The following is a 16,363-nucleotide window of genomic DNA, read 5'->3' as shown; positions in this document are numbered from 1 at the left end:
TGTTATTAACACAGGAAATGTTGTATCTCAAAATAAAACGGACTCCTGCACTTGAAGAAAAAGTTACTTTAACACATTTCCCTGATTTTACCTTTTCCCTGATTTTACCTTTTCCCAGATATTACATAATTTTTTCCTTAGGCTTCAATATTTTTTTATAGTTTTTTATTTATTTGCCTTCTTCTTCTGACTCTTTCCAACTTTCAAATGGGGTTCCAACTTTCAAATGGGGTTCACTGACCCCATCTAAAAACAAATGCTCTGTAAGGTTTCAAATTAATTGTTGATGCTATTGTTATTACTCATCTTTCTATTCAGCCCCTCTCCTATTCATATGCCAGTCTCTTATTCCAATCAATGCATGGTTGCTAGGGTAAATAGGACCCTGACAACCAGATTTCTGAAATTGCAACCTGGAGAGCTAGAGAATAAAAAATGAAATAACTAAAAAAAAACAAAAAAAAACCACAAATAATGAAAAATGAAACGAACTGCACATTGTCTCAGAAGATCACTCTCTACATCATACTAAAAGTTAATTTGAAAAGTGAACAACCCCTTTGTTGTTTAGGAATGCGTATGTATGTATATTGTAAGGTTTAACATTACCTTTCCCTTGACTACATTTCCACAATTACTCTCTGACCTGTTTCATGTTTTAAAGGGGACCAGTCACCCCAAATGATTCCAAATACTATCATGTTAGTCAAGCAAAATTAACTTTTATTACACTGTTTAAATTATTTGAATCTTGTTTCCATCAGTCTGGGAATTACTAATTATAACAAGCAGGCAGGAGCCATTTTGTGGACACTGTTATTAAGACAAGCCTTGTATCATCTCAGAAACTTGTTTGTGCACCAGAATGGGGGACCTGATGTCCATCCCCATGTCCTGGCTACACAATTATATGGTGGAGAGAACTGGGGGAATGTGGGGAGAGCAGTGACATGTAGGAAGTGCTGAATGGAAAGTGAAAGTAATTGCCTAAGGCATAGAGGAGGGGCAGACAATATTTGATTGACAGCTGAGATTTTTAAATGAGCTTACAACAGCTATGAATGCTTTCATATACAAAAGAATTTGGATTTCATGTTTAATTTGAAAAGGACTTTTCTTATACAGCTTTTCATGTCTGGGTGTCAGGCCCACTTTAAATGTGTTTTTTTTATGTGTTGCAATTCATTGTCTTATTTTGTTGATAGATGCCTGGAGAATGCCATTGAAAGTGTCCTCGGAAGTTCTGATGGTAAGTGATGCAGAATATCAGATATTTTATCAGTGAATGTTTTATATGCATGAAATAAGATATCGGTTGTTCATCAGTCTTCCTAACATTTACTTTTAACTGTGGTTTGCTGTACAGTTTTTAGGCTTTTGCATCTAAATAACTTGGTTCACATCTACGTGTATAGATTTAATTCTGCTATTTCTCATTGGGTTTAGAGTCAATTTATACTGTTTAGCTGCAAAGATTGGTTTATTTTCTACCAACAGGGTTCTGATTAAAGGGATACTGTCATGGGAAAAACATTTTTTTCAAAATGAATCAGTTAATAGTGCTGCTCCAGCACTGATTTCTGCAAACAGATTTTTTTATATTCAATTTTGAAATCTGACATGGGGCTAGACATATTGTCAATTTCCCAGCTGCCCCAAGTCATGTGACTTGTGCTCTGATAAACTTCAATAACTCTTTACTGCTGTACTGCAAGTTGGAGTGATATCACCCCCCTTCCTCCCCCCCCCCCAGCAGCCAAACAAAAGAACAATGGGAAGGTAACCAGATAGCAGCTCCCTAACACAAGATAACAGCTGCCTGGTAGATCTAAGAACAGCACTCAATAGTAAAAACCCATGTCCCACTGAGACACATTCAGTTACATTGAAAAGGAAAAACAGCAGCCTGCCAGAAAGCATTTCTCTCTCATGGGGCAGATGGGAAATTGACAAAATGTCTAGCCCCATGTCAGATTTCAAAATTGAATATAAAAAAAATCTGTTTGCTCTTTTGAGAAATGGCTTCCAGTGCAGAATTCTGCTGGAGTAGCACTATTAACTGATTCATTTTGAAAAAAAAAATTTTTCCCATGACAGTATCCCTTTAAGTAGACCTAGACGGTGTGCAAAATTTGCATTCAGACCAAAACAGCAGCCTGCCAGAAAGCATTTCTCTCCTAAAGTGCAGGCACAAGTCACATGACTGGGGGCAGCTGGGAAATTGACTAAATGTCTAGCCCCATGTCAGCTTTCAAAATTGAATATAAAAAAATCTGTTTGCTCTTTTGAGAAATGGCTTCCAGTGCAGAATTCTGCTGGAGTAGCACTATTAACTGATTCATTTTGAAAAAAATTTTTTTTCCCATGACAGTATCCCTTTAAGTAGACCTAGACGGTGTGCAAAATTTGCATTCAGACCAAAACTATGTGGAATATATATATGTGTATGTACAATCCAAGGGTTTGCAGCACTCTCGATAAAGTTGCTTGAATTTGCCTGGGTGCAGTGCCAATAAATTATCCATAACTACTACAAGAAGGTCCGCCCTCTCAGCACTTATAAAAATCATAATATTTATTATAAATGACTAAAGTTTCGGCTAGGTCCCTAGCCTTGACAAATGCTTTTCTAACACTCGTTTCCTATTTGCTCGTCATTGTGAGAAGCACCCTGCAGTGTGATTGGATCATTAGTAACACTCTGGGAATTAGGGTAAGGCCACACGAGGAGATTTTGTCGCCTGGCGACTAATCGTCCTCGTCTTCTGAGCGACTATCTCCCTGAACTGCCTCAGCGTGTTTTCCCATAGGCTATAATGAAAAGTCTCCTGCGCTAAAGCACACGCGGCGATGCGTTTTCTGTAGTCGCCCGAAGTTGCCTCACTGACACGTCAGGCTCTTTAGTGCTGGATCAGTAAAAGTGTATCTTTAATTCTAAAGTAAATGTTCTTGCATGTAAACCTTTAGCAGAGTTGCATGTCATCCGTCTTTGTAAGCTTTAACCCGCAATGGCAGATCAGAATGACTACACATTTACATTTCAGTAGATTGTTTACTGCGGTGGTATCATCGTTGTCAAAACTTCTGCATATCGTTAGAATTGTTTTTTTTATTTTCAGAGTATTCGAATGCCTCTAAAGCCGAAGCAAAATGAGCCTGCTGTTCAACCTAAACGCCCAAGGTAGGAACTGTTAAATGCATTAAGCCCTAACTGTTGATTTTATTTGCTAAGCTTAAAGGGGAACTATCGGGAAAATAAAAAATTAATATAAGCTTCATGAATATTTCTGTACCGTTTCTGAAATAATTAAGTTTTTCTTCACTATTCCTCTCTCCGCATATGATTATCCTCATTCTGTCTTCATGCAGCAGTTTACAGATGAATGATCCAATATATCTTATAGGGGGGGGGGGGCTCCTTTTGCCTAGAAGATGTATTGGAGCTCACTATATTAAAATCACCTGACATCCTGTCTCTCTACATGCAGAATTTGTATAAAAGGCAGTTATTTTGTTTGTATTGGAATTCGTTATTTGAGTGAGCTCTAATACATCTAAGGAAGGGAAGCCCTCTAAAAGATATATTGGATCATTCATCTGACTCCCAACTGCTGAATGAAGACAGAATGAAGAGAAACAGATGCTGAGAGAGTAATCGTGAAGATAAACTTGATTACCGTATATACTCGCGTATAAGCCGAGTTTTTCAGCACTGAAAATGCTGAAATACCTCGGCTTATACGCGAGTCTCAGTCTCAGTACTCCCCTGCTGCTGCGTGCTCGTTCCCAGTATCAGACAAGCCAAGCCGCTCACCTTCCCTGCTCACCGTGTAAGCACTGCACTCACTGTCACAAGCCGGACAAGGGAGAAATCACATGCACCAAACAACAGCAACGGGACCCACAAATAAAACCCTCCTAGTAGGAGGAGCTTTGCAGCATCGCTTAACCTGCTGATGTGATCACGCCCCTGATAGGTACATCGCGCTCCTGCCTTAATTTTTCATACCCGGGAAGCATTCGATCGTGCATGCAGGCAGAGGAAGAACAGATTTGTACGGGTTGGGATGTAGGCTACCTACCATCCAGCTGTCCCAGGTTTTTCCGCTTTGCCTGACTCCTCTTAGATTTATCCAGGGCATGTCTCTACACGTCAACATCCAAGATACCTATCCATTTTGGAACGCACGGCCATTTTGTATTTAAACTGAGAGAGCAATAGCCAAGCAGTGTGAGAGCTTGAGAGAAAAATATATTGGGTACCGGTATTTTGTACAGGTCTGGACTGCCTACTCCAGCCTCTCCTGGTGACGTCACGAGCGCCATTATTGCGCGGCGGCTTCTGGGATCTCAGTTCGCTTAGGTGTTTCCGTCGTTGCTCAGCATGGTCACCGGAGGCAGGGGACTGGACCTCGTTCCCTCCTGTGGGTTTCCCTCACTGTCACGGAGGAAGCGATTACGGATGGGGCTGAGAGCGAGGCAGCCGGTTTGTGTGTGTGTGACACCCTCCTCTTCCAGCAATGGACGTTGACCGGCTCCAGGAGGCTCTGAAAGGTCAGACCGTTTCATGGCTAATGGGGCGAATGTGACGCAAACTACGGTAGGCATCTAGTCTAGTGGGGCTTTTAACCTCTGGCTGATTAGGGATCATGGGAGATGTAGTTCAGTGTAGGCTTAATTCCTTTCTATGCGCTGAGCACTGACACATGCGCAAATGTCACATAAGCAGCCTAATTCACCTGAAACAGCACCTTCTATACTCGCTCGTGTCAGTGCTCAGCGCATAGAAAAGAATGTTCGGCAAGGAGCAAATACACGGTCAGTCTCTGACCCTGCAGGCAAAAGTTTAGTATAGGCTTATACACGAGTCAACACAGTGAGTGCAGTGCAGTTTTCCTAGGTAAAATTAGGTACCTCGGCTTATACGCGGGTCGGCTTATACACGAGTATATACGGTATTTCAGAAATGACACCGAATATTTCATTGTTTTTAGAAAGTTTATTATTTCAGTGTGATAAAGCTTATATTACATTTTCATTTTCGTGGTAGTTTCCCTTTAAGTTGGACTTTCACTCTGGTGCTATTGATGCTGCTATAAAATATCTTCATAGCTTGTGTGCATTGTTCTTCATCATCCTCATGTATTTATTAAGGATGCACCGAATCCACTATTTTGGATTCTGCTGAATCCTTTGCGAAAGATTCGGCTGAATGCACCCCTAAATTGCATATGCAAATTAGGATTCGGTAGATTGTTTTGTGACAAAAAAGTCACTCAATTTCCCTCCTCGCCCCTAATTTGCATATGCAAATTAGGATTCGGTTCCACTGAGCAGAAGGATTCGGCTGAAAAAGGCCGAATCCCGAACCGAATCCTGGATTTGGTTTATCCCTAGTATTAATATAGCGCCATCAAGAGGAGCAGCACTTTACAGTAATCGATAGCAAAAGAGGTTCTGGGTGGGGTCCCTATGCTTTCTGTAGAATCTGTGCTCTCCATGGAAAGGGCCTTCAAATCCCAGAATCCATCACAGTAACATAACACAAGGTGAAGAAGCAGTTGAATGACCATTTCATTGCTCCCCATAGGCACCTTTTATACCAGCCCAACATAATGAACTGTTTGCTCTTATTTAAAAAAATAAAAATTGTCTGTGTCTTTTCAGGATTGAAGATATTCCGCCTCCAACTAAAAAGCTGTCACCTGATCAGACACCTCATGTTATGTTCACTGGATTTGATCCACTGCAGGTCCAGCAATATATCAAGGTGATTCCTTTTTTAGATTTAAAGGGGTTGTTCACCTTTGAGATAACTTTTAGTATGATGTAGAGAGAGTGATATTTGCAATCTGTTTTCATTTTTTATTATTGAAGGTTTATGGGTTATTTAGCTTAAAATGCAAAGTGAAGAGCAGCTGAATAATAAGCTATCTAGTAACTAGGGCCCAAATTCCCCTAGCAACCATGCATTGATTTTAATAAAGAGAGTATGAATAGTAGAGGGTCTGAATAGAAGGATCAGTAATAAAAAATAACAATACATTTGTAGCCTTACAGAGCATTTGTTTTTTAGAAAGGGGTCAGCGACGCCCATTTGAAAGCTGCAAAGAAGACAAATAACTATAAAAAAAAAATAATGAAGTCCAATTGAAAAGTTGCTTAGAATTGGTCGTTCTATAACTAGGGATGCACCGAATCCAGGATTCGTCCTTTTCCAGCAGGATTCGGATCCAGCCGATTCCTTATTCCTAGCTGATCCGAATACTAATTTGCATATGTAAATTAGGGGCATGTAAGGAAATAACTTGACTTTCCGTCACAAAAGAAGATTTTTTTTCCACTTTTTACTTTCCTGTCCCTAATTTGCATATGCAAATTAGGATTTGGTTCAGTATTCGGACTAGTCTTTCATCGGCCAAATCCCAAATAGTGGATTTGGTGCATTCCTATCTATAATATAATAAAAGTTACCTTAAAGGTGAACCACCCCTTTAAATTCTGGTCTTGATGGAAGAGAAAGCGCAAATAGTCTTCTTATAGTTGCAGTGAATAAAACATTTGTGTATCTTATATAGCTGGGGGTGCATCGTTTATCTTGGTTTTTTTTTTCCCCCATCTTCCGTATATGTAAACGATGTTTCTGTGCTTGTTAGCAGCATATTGCATTTAATTAATGTGTGTTTATAGATCAACTGCACCACAGGGGTTCATTTTGCCAGAGCATGAAAAAAAAAATTGTATCTGAAGCGTGTCTATGGAGACCTAACAGGGTAGCACCAACTTATGTTACTCATTTATTCAGCTAATTATGTATTCCGCTTGTCTGAATAATCAAAGCCATTGAAGTGTCATTTGCATACACAACCTATTTCCATGTCAGATTGCAGCTCGTTCAAAATGTTTTCAGATTCTCTTGAATGTTTGGTGTCTTTATAGAGTTTTGCACTATATGACAGGCTTTTATTTGTATGTGTTCTCAATTTCCAGAAACTGTATATTCTTGGCGGAGAAGTAGCCGATACGGCACAGAAATGCACTCACTTGGTTGCCAACAAAGTGACCCGGACTGTAAAGTTCTTGACTGCAATTTCAGTGGCAAAGCACATTGTTACCCCCGAGTGGCTAGATGAGAGCTTCAAATCCCAAAAGTTTGCTGGTAAGTACGACTATGTTTGTTACCAACTTTGCAAAGTTCGCAAGATACTTAAAATATTAAGGGTCAGGGCACACACTCCGATTCGGGGAGATTAGTCATCAGTTTAGTTGGCGACAAATCTCTTCTTTGGGGAGACTAATCTCCCCAAACTGCCTCCCACCGGCTACAATCTAAATAGCCGACGGGATGGCACTCGGAGCAATTCGTTTTCCGAAGTCGCTTGAAGTTTCCTCATGAGGTGACTTTGGAAAACAAAGTGCTCCAAGTGCCACCCCGCTGTGATTTACATTCTAGCCGACGGGAGGCAGTTCGGGGAGATTAGCCCCCCCCCCCCCCCCGAAGAAAAGGAGATTTGTCGCCGGGCGTGTGCCCTGACCCTTAAAGGATAACTAAACCCTATAAATGAATATGGCTAAAAATTTAATATATACTGAGCTTATTGCACCAGCCTAAAATTTCAGTTTGTCAATAGCAGCAATGATTCAGGACTTCAAACTTGTCACAGGGGGTCACCATCTTGGAAAGTGTCTGTGACACTCACATGCTCAGTGGGCTCTGATTGGCTGTTGAGAAGCTAAGCTTAGGGCTCGTCACTAATTATCCAGCAGAAAATGAGCTTCCCCTGTAATATAAGATGATGCTACAGGTTTGCTGATTATTAAATTCTGATGCTAATTGCACTGGTTTCTGTGCTGCCATGTAGTAATTATCTGTATTAATTACTAATCAGCCTTATATTGTGACATTTCTATTCTATGTGTACTGTATATTGTGAGTGGGTCCCTAAGCTCAGTAAGTGACAGCAGCACAGAGCATGTGCAGTGAATCAGCAGAAAAAAAAAAAGATGGGGAGCTACTGGGGCATCTTTGGAGACAGAGCTTTACTGCGATTTCTATCTTCTTCTTTAGTTGAACTTTAGTCCTCCTTTAAGTGCCACTATTTTTACATAAATTTCCCTTTAGGCCAGTGGTTGTTTGCTTTTTCAATTGAAGCCCAACCTTTACTCATGGCTCCTTTTAGCTCATAGCAAGAACGGATGCACCACAATTTTAGGATTCAGCCGAGAACCAAGCCGAATCCAAACCCTAATTTGCATATGTAAATTAGGGGAAAGAGAACCACGTGTGCAATAAAAAAAATTTTTTGATTTCCTTGTTTGTGTGATGAAAAGTCACATGATTCTTTGGATTCGGTTTATTAGGCACTTGGATTTGTCCGAATCCTGCTGAAAATGGCAGAAAACGAATCCTAATACCCAGGTAGAGTAATGGTTGTCTGTTATTCGCCCATAGTTTCTAGAATATCTAGGACTTCATCCAATCTCACTTTAAATAAGGCTGAGCCCCCATCCTCCCCAGTGGGGCCAGTCTCAAAAGGCTGAGAATATTTTAAGGAGGTTTTCCTGCTGTGGAGAATTTAATTGACCTCCCTGTTTGGGATTGGTTTGGGAGTGATCCCACTATAAGATAGGGGATCACATGTCAGGCCCAGTCCTCTTGGTCATTGAAGATGTTTAAAGGAATTGTTCAGTATAAATATTGGGTAAATAAATAGGCTGTGCAAAATAAAAAATGCTTTCAATATAGTTAATTAACCAAAAATGAAATGTATAAAGGCTGGAGTGACTGGATGTTTAACATAATAACCAGAACATTACTTCCTGCTTTGCAGCTCTCTTGGTTTCCACCGATTTGTTACCAGGCAGAAACCAATTAGTGACTTGAGGGAGGGCACATGGGACATAACTGTTGCTTTTGAATCTGAGCTGAATGCCGAGGATCAATCATGCAAACTCATTGAACAGTTATGTACCATGCGGCCCCCCTTCAAGTCGGGGACTAACTCAGAGTTAGAGAGCTGAAAAGCAGGAAGTAGTGTTCTGTCCTGTTGTGTTAGACATCCAGTCACTCCAGCCTTTATACATTACATTTTTGCCTAACTAACTATATTAGATACATTTTTTATTTTGCACAGCCTATCTATTTACCCAGTTTTTATTTTTACACTCAACTGTTCCTTTAAGTAGCTTATGTTTGCTAGCTGAGAGTTATGGATCCTTTGGAGACACAAACACCTTTATAAAAGCAATCTTAATATTTCCTGCTATTATACTTATTACATTTCATGGACTGGTTTTCCATTTTTATTTTTTACTTTTATTTTTTAGAGGAACAGAATTACATATTGCGGGATGCTGAAGCGGAAGTGCTGTTCTGCTTCAGTTTAGAAGAATCGCTAAAAAAAGCGCACGTGACTCCGCTCTTCAAGGTATAGTATTTTAAATGAAACCCGCTAAAATAAATCATGATTGCTATTTATTTTTATCACTGCATATCAGAGGGAGCATCGGTTGCTCAAAAGTTAATTTATAAATGAAACTAGTTTCTGGGAATGTGATAGGGATCTTCGATGGTTTAACTCCACTAGGGCAGAAACTTATGTGAATAGATAATCTCTGTATAACGTGTAAGCCTAGGTGTCATTCTAAATAATTGCGATGCTGACTGGAGTAGGATTTTGAGCTGCCATGTGCGTCCACAGAAAAGCCAGTGCAGTGTGTATATCACACATAGAGGCGGGATTCCGAAGAGATTATACTACTCCAACAACTCCACAAACTAGCGTTCTATGTGTGATCGGCGAGCGCTTCATATTCTATTATATTGGAAGAGGCGACATATATCACATGTATGGGGCTGGGTTTATTATGACCATTAAAGGGAACCACAATAATGTTCATATGACAGGAGAATATCCTTTAAATAGCAAGAACAAGTCCGGGGCCCCCCCTTGTCCCCTATCTGTGGACACCCATGCATTTAATGTGAATTCCTAATTGGACTTTTGGAATTTTGAATTTTCCATGATGTAACTATACATTACTGTCTATTTGACATCATCTCAGAGCATTTGCTGTGAATCAGCAGAAGAGATAGGGGGCTTAATTGGACAGAGATATTCACTCGTTAAGGGTTGTGTTTTCCTTGGGCTGGTGCAGAAACCAAAAACAAGGAGGGATCAGCATTTCTTGCATCTTTCTTTGCGGTGTTTTAGTTGTTTGTAATGACTTTTTTTATAGCTAAGAGAGGTGCATTACACAATGCTAAAATAAGTAAAATACTTTTTTCTTTTGTTATAGGGGAAGTATTTTTACTTCACCCCTGGAATTTGCCCAAGTCTCTCGACAATGAAAGCCATTGTAGAATGCGCTGGTGGGAAAATACTAACGAAGCAGCCGTCTTTTCGGAAAATTATGGAACATAAGCAGAATAAAGTAGGTATTCAAAATGTGATTTCTCTTCTCGGTGCAGGTTCCAGGTAAAGTCTTGTGGACTGTGTTAGCCAGTAGAAAAAGTTATAGGTAAAACTTTTGATGTGAGGCATCATCACCTTTTCGCCACTTTTGTTATGCCTCATATCAAAAGTGTTATAGCAGAGACACGCTCAGATTCGGGGAGATTAGTCGTCTAGCGACAAATCTCCTCTTCTTCGAGGCGACTAATCTCACCAAACTGCTTCCCGCCGTCTAGTATGTAAATCGCCGGTGGGATGACAATCGGTGCTCTTTGTTTTCCGAAGTTGCCTCACAAGGAAACTTCGGGCGACTTTGGAAAACGAAACGTTCCGACTGCCATCCCGCTGGCGGGAGGCAGTTTGGGGAGATTAGTCGCCCCGAAGAAGAGGCGATTAAAATCTCCCTGAATCTTCGCTTGTTCCCTATAAAATCTTCTCAGTGTAGCTTTGGAATGTTTTGTATTAAAGGAAAACTATACCCCCAAAATGAACACTTAAGCAACAGATAGTTCATATTATATTAAGTGGCATATTAAAGAATCGTATCAAACTGGAATATATATTTAAGTAAATATTGCCCTTTTACATCTCTTGTCTTGAGCCACCATTTTGTGATGGTCTCTGTGCTGTCTCAGAGATCACCTGACCAGAAATACTTCAACTCTAACTGTAACAGGAAGAAGTGTGGAAGCAAAAGACAGAACTCTGTCTGTTTATTGGCTCATGTGACCTAACATGTATGGTTTGTTGGTATATTTGTGAGTACAGTGAATCCTACGATCCCAGGGGGCGGCCCTTATTTTTTAAAATGGCAATTTTCTATTTATGATTACCCAATGGCACATACTACTAGAAAAGTATATTATTATGAAAATGGTTTATTTACATGAAGCAGGATTTTACATATGAGCTGTTTTATGCAATATCTTTTTATAGAGACCTACATTGTTTGGGGGGTATAGTTTTCCTTTAACTGGACTTTAAGTGCTTTCATTTCAATAAGCAGATCATTTCTCTAAACGGTGTCAGAGCTTCCAGAGCAGTTGCTTTTACCATTTCAGATTTATGTTCTATTTAGATGCATATGGGGCTTCATTTTTGCTTGTCACAAGGTTGCATACATTATATTTATTATATTATATTGTGACACAGCATCGGTACGTCGTTATACAAATGAGCAGATTTCGGAATGAAAATGCATACTTTTATGTTTCTCTGCTGAATTTTGCTCTGGCTGGGAATTGAAAGGCTGATGCTGTTCCTGTGCTTGGATACTCATTATATATTTAGGATTCCAAATTATGAACTATTATTAGGAGTGTATTCACCAGTATGTATGTGAGGTCCAGGTGCACATGTCCCAGACCTTAAGCTTGAACGAGGTTGCCGAAACTTTTGACATCACAAGTAGACTGGCACAAACTGGACCAATGTAACCGAATATTTCAAAAAAAGCCTCGCACATTTCATGCCAAAGATTAAGGGGGTTATTTATTAAAATTTCTGAATATTTCTCAGTATTTTCTTAAAACCACTTTGTCCTAATTTCCGCTGACCTTTTTACCGTATTTATCCATACATTTTCATGAAAAAATCTAGTACAGGAAAAAGACTATAAAATCTTTAAAATCGAGATTTTTTTTTTCCAGATGTTTCATGCAATAACCAGAAGTTTTCATGGTTGTCGTGAAAAAATGTTTTCAGGCGTAAAATCCAAATAATTTGTAAGATTCTAATGTTTGTATGATTTTCTTGGTTTTTCCATGCATTTTTGGTGGGGGATTTGGTTGGAGTATATTTCAGAAAATGAGATATTTTCGGATTTTGATAAATAACCCCCTAAATGTCCTTTCGTTGGCAAGAAACACGCAAGGCTTTTTTGAGATGTAATTGGTACTGGCCTGCTACTTGTGATATATATAAACGGGTGCTGTTTGGTGCAGCAAGATGCTATGAGCCTTCTGGGAACAGAAATGTGGGATCACTACAGCTCCATGGAGGAGCCTGTGCAAACTCTGGGACTTACTTTGCAAACCCTGGGACTTACTCTGCAAACTCCGGGACTTGTGCTGCAAACTCTGGCACTTAGCGCTGCAAACTCTGCGACTAAGAGCTGCAAACTCTGGAACTTACTCCAATGGGCATTCTCATATGTTGCCCTTTATCTTGTTTCTCCTTTAAATGATGGTATATATGGTTGGTGCATGAAGAAATTATAGTTAACAGTTTGTTTTTGCAGTGTTTTAACAACTTTTTCTATCATTTATGTTTCCTTAGCGATTAGCTGAGATCATTTTAATATCCTGCGAAAACGATCTTCATCTGTGCAGAGAATACTTTGCTGGCAGCGTGGGTAAGGATGATAATTTGCATGGAAGGAATGCTCCATCACTTTCATCTACTGCTCTACTCACGCTTTATCATTATGTTTCTCTATTCCAGATGTGCACAATGCAGAATTTGTTTTGACGGGAGTTCTCACCCAGGCATTGGACTATGAATCATATCCTTTGAGAATATAAAGTGGAATAAAAGCATATTTTAATTATCCATTCGCTTTCTGTGACTACGCTGAATCCAGGACTCTGTTCAGGCAAATCCCAGCTCTTTCTGCATAATTTGGATTTGAGCATATCACCGGGGGGGGCAAATTTATTAAAAATCTAAGTCACATTTTCCACCAGTGCCAATTTAAATGTCAGGAATAAGGGATAGAAAAGAATGATTAATATGAATAAGTGAGAATAATGGTCACTGAGTTGCAGGAATTTCTCATGGACTTGCAAAAAATTTCCAAAAGCGTGGCTTTCTACCTCTGCCGACTGATTTGGAGCAGGCTTTCGAATTTGGCGACTTATAGCAAGGATCTTAAATAGTATAGGGAGCCATTTTTGGGTTCTGACTCACCGGTTATTATGATATGATATGATAAAAACTGGTCATTGTTGCTGTAACCCGTAGCTACCAATCAGTAATTGGCTTATTTTCAGCCTGCTGCAGGTAGAAACAATGAAAGCAAGCATCTGGTTACCATGGGTTACTGCCCAGGTGCACATGTTTATAAATGACAATATATAAATCAATGTTTATATATTGATCGTTTCCCCTACGATAGATGAAGGTTTGGAGTGAGGCAGGAAACTGATTAGAGGAAGAAATTGTGATCAAGAGAAAGTGATTAAAGCCTTCCAGTTAGAAGCTACTATGATATATTCATTGCCCTGGTATTAAAGGGGTTGTTCAATTTGAATTCCCCTAACAACCATGCATTGATTTGAATAAGAGACTGGAATATGAATAGGAGAGGCCTGAATAGAAAGAGGAGTAATAAAAAGTAGCAATAACAATACATTTGTAGTTTTAACAAGTATTTGTCTTTTAGATGGGGTCAGTAACCCCCATTTGAAAGATTAAAGAATTAGAAGAAAAAGGCAAATAATTCAAAAACCATAAAAAAAAAGACAAAATGAAGACCAATTGAAAAGTTGCTTCTTGGTTGTTCTATAACATACTAAAAATGAACTTAAAGGTGAACCACCCCTTTAAGTATACCCCTCAATTAAGCATTGTGAAAATCTAAAATTATTTAAAGGGAAACTATGGGAGAAAATGAAAATTTTATATAAGCTTCAGTATACTGAAATAAGAAACTTTCTAAATACAATCAATTAAAAATGCTGTACCGTTTCTGAAAAAATCAAGTTCATCTTCTCTATTCCTCTCTCGGCATCTGTATCTCCCCGTTCTGTCTTCATTCAGGAATTGGGTATCAGATGAATGATCCGATATATCTTCTAAGGGGGTTTTGCCTAGAAGATGTATTAGAGCTCACTCTATTAAAATCACTAGACATCATGTCTCTCTCCATGCAGAATTTGTGCAAAAGGCAGTTATTTTGTTAGATTTTGTTTGTAGTGGAATCAGTTATTTGAGTGAGCTCTAATACATCTGCTAGGAAAGCAAGCCTCCCCTATAAGATATATTGGATCATTCATCTGACACCCAACTGGTGGAAGAAGACAGAATGAAGAGAAACAGATGCTGAGAGAGGAATACTGAAGATAAATTTGATTATTTCAGAAATGATGCAAAATATTTAATTGTATTTAGAAAGTTTCTTATTTCAGTATGAGGAAGCTTATATTTTAATTTTCGCGATAGTTCCCCTTTAACAATCAATAACTGAAATATATTTAAAGGGATTCTATCATGATTTTTACTTTTCATTTCTAAGTTACATTACAAATAATTCACTCTACCAGTCAAAATGTTATTTTTGAACCAGCAAATGTATTTTTTATAGCTGTAATATTGGGGTGGAGGCAGCCATCTCAGTGCATTGTGCCTGATTCTGAGCTTTGAGAAGGAGCTAGCACTTCAGGATAGGATTGCTTTGAGACGGCGATCGTTTCTCCCTTTCATTGTACTTCAACACGACCCAAGTTGTGTAGCCACACCTAGTGGTAGACATGAGAATAGCACCCAAGCAGAAAAAAGATAGGGAGCACGACCTGGGTCCTGTTTAATTACATTGAGAAGGGGAGAAACAATAGCAGTCTCAAAAGTACCGGCTTCTTCTCAAAAATTTGAATCCGGCACAGTGCACTTTTAGAAATGCAAATGAATCCTTCAGTAGAGGTGTCTGGGAGCTGCTATCTTGTTAGCTGCCCGTTGTTCTGTTGATAGGCTGCTGAGAGTGGGAATGGAGGGGGCGATATCACTCCAACTTGCTGGGAAACCGTAAAGAGTGACTGAAGTTTATCAGAGCACAGTTCACATGACTGGGGGCACCTGGGAAATGGACATCATGTCTAGCCCCATTTCAAATTTCAAGGGATTTTTTTTAGTTAAGGGTTGAATTCTCCTTTAAATCCATTTCCAATCCAAACCCCAGGTCTATTATTACACATTCTGTGAATTTCCATTTTTTTTGTGTTTACTGTACATCAAAACTTTAAGTATTTCCTCAACTTTCTCACATATAAGTTTACTTGATCCGAACGTGAAGTATCCCTGCATCACAGCCATTGTGTGGTGAGGGAGCATGGAAAGTACTTTAAAAAAAAATCTCTTCTTGCTGACCCTGTGTTTCCGAATCCATTTACCCCAATGGATATTTGCCGGTAGGCAGAGAAGAAGAATGATGTGCATCTTTTCTTGGGATGTGTACTTTGGTAAAAGGAAACATAATTTATTATGTTCTGTATCATAGTATGTTCATAGTATGTTTTAAACAGCCTTCATGAGGTTTGACTTTTTTCTTTTTCTCCATTTTTCTTTTTTATGTAAATGTAAAATAATGTTACTTAAAAGTATTTTTTGTGGGGGGGGGGACCTCAGTTTGTTAAATATTGAAACTAAAAGAATAAATGTTTTGTAATTATTTTGTATATCATATTCCTAAATTCTTTTTTTTTTTTCTTTTGTTTTTTTTTTTGAAATATTGAGATTTTCCAAAGTTGAAAATAAATATACTTTAGTTGTTTTACGACTAATATGAACGAAAAGATTACTCCCCTATGTGTCATTTTTTTTAAGCTTCTGATTGACTGGAACCGTCATCCCTGCGTGCAATTGGATAGTTACACTATGGGGGGTTATTTATCAAAGGTCAGGTTTTTAGAGAGTTTTTGTTATAGCTTGAATGAACTCACAACTTGAATGCTTTCTGGTTTAAGAAAAAACTTATATGGTAAAAACTGAAATCCGTGAATTCGGGGTGAACATCCCAAAAATTAATCGAGTTTTCCGCGGGAAAAACTCTAATTAATTGAGTTTTTGAGCAGAACCCACCGAAAAAAAACCTTTAAATGGTTAAAGGGACCTCTGCTATTGACATCTATGTGACAAGTTTTAGCTGAAGTATTTTCAGGTTCGAGCTATTTCCAGGTTCGGGGTATAAAATCTAA

The 16,363-nt window shown here is 38.9% G+C and overlaps 1 protein-coding gene across 3 annotated transcripts in view; it reads left to right on the top strand.

The window, feature by feature from the left end:
• Positions 1-15,951, top strand: part of paxip1.L (PAX interacting protein 1 L homeolog) — a 41,758-nt gene extending 25,807 nt beyond the window's left edge. For 2 of the 3 annotated variants that reach the window (XM_041565314.1, XM_041565313.1), the window contains 8 exons: positions 1,206-1,249; positions 3,120-3,181; positions 5,668-5,770; positions 6,991-7,159; positions 9,328-9,428; positions 10,300-10,434; positions 12,732-12,807; positions 12,897-13,801. In XM_041565314.1, coding sequence (XP_041421248.1) covers positions 1,206-1,249; positions 3,120-3,181; positions 5,668-5,770; positions 6,991-7,159; positions 9,328-9,428; positions 10,300-10,434; positions 12,732-12,807; positions 12,897-12,976 — 770 coding nt within the window. In that variant the 3' untranslated portion in view covers positions 12,977-13,801. 3 annotated transcript variants of the gene reach the window in all.
• Positions 15,952-16,363: the final 412 nt, after the last annotated feature.

The sequence above is a fragment of the Xenopus laevis genome, chromosome 6L (genome assembly GCF_017654675.1).
Source record: "Xenopus laevis strain J_2021 chromosome 6L, Xenopus_laevis_v10.1, whole genome shotgun sequence".
Taxonomy (NCBI): Eukaryota; Metazoa; Chordata; class Amphibia; order Anura; family Pipidae; genus Xenopus; species Xenopus laevis.
Note: the sequence above shows the minus strand (reverse complement) of the source record. Positions and strands in the feature narration are given on the sequence as shown.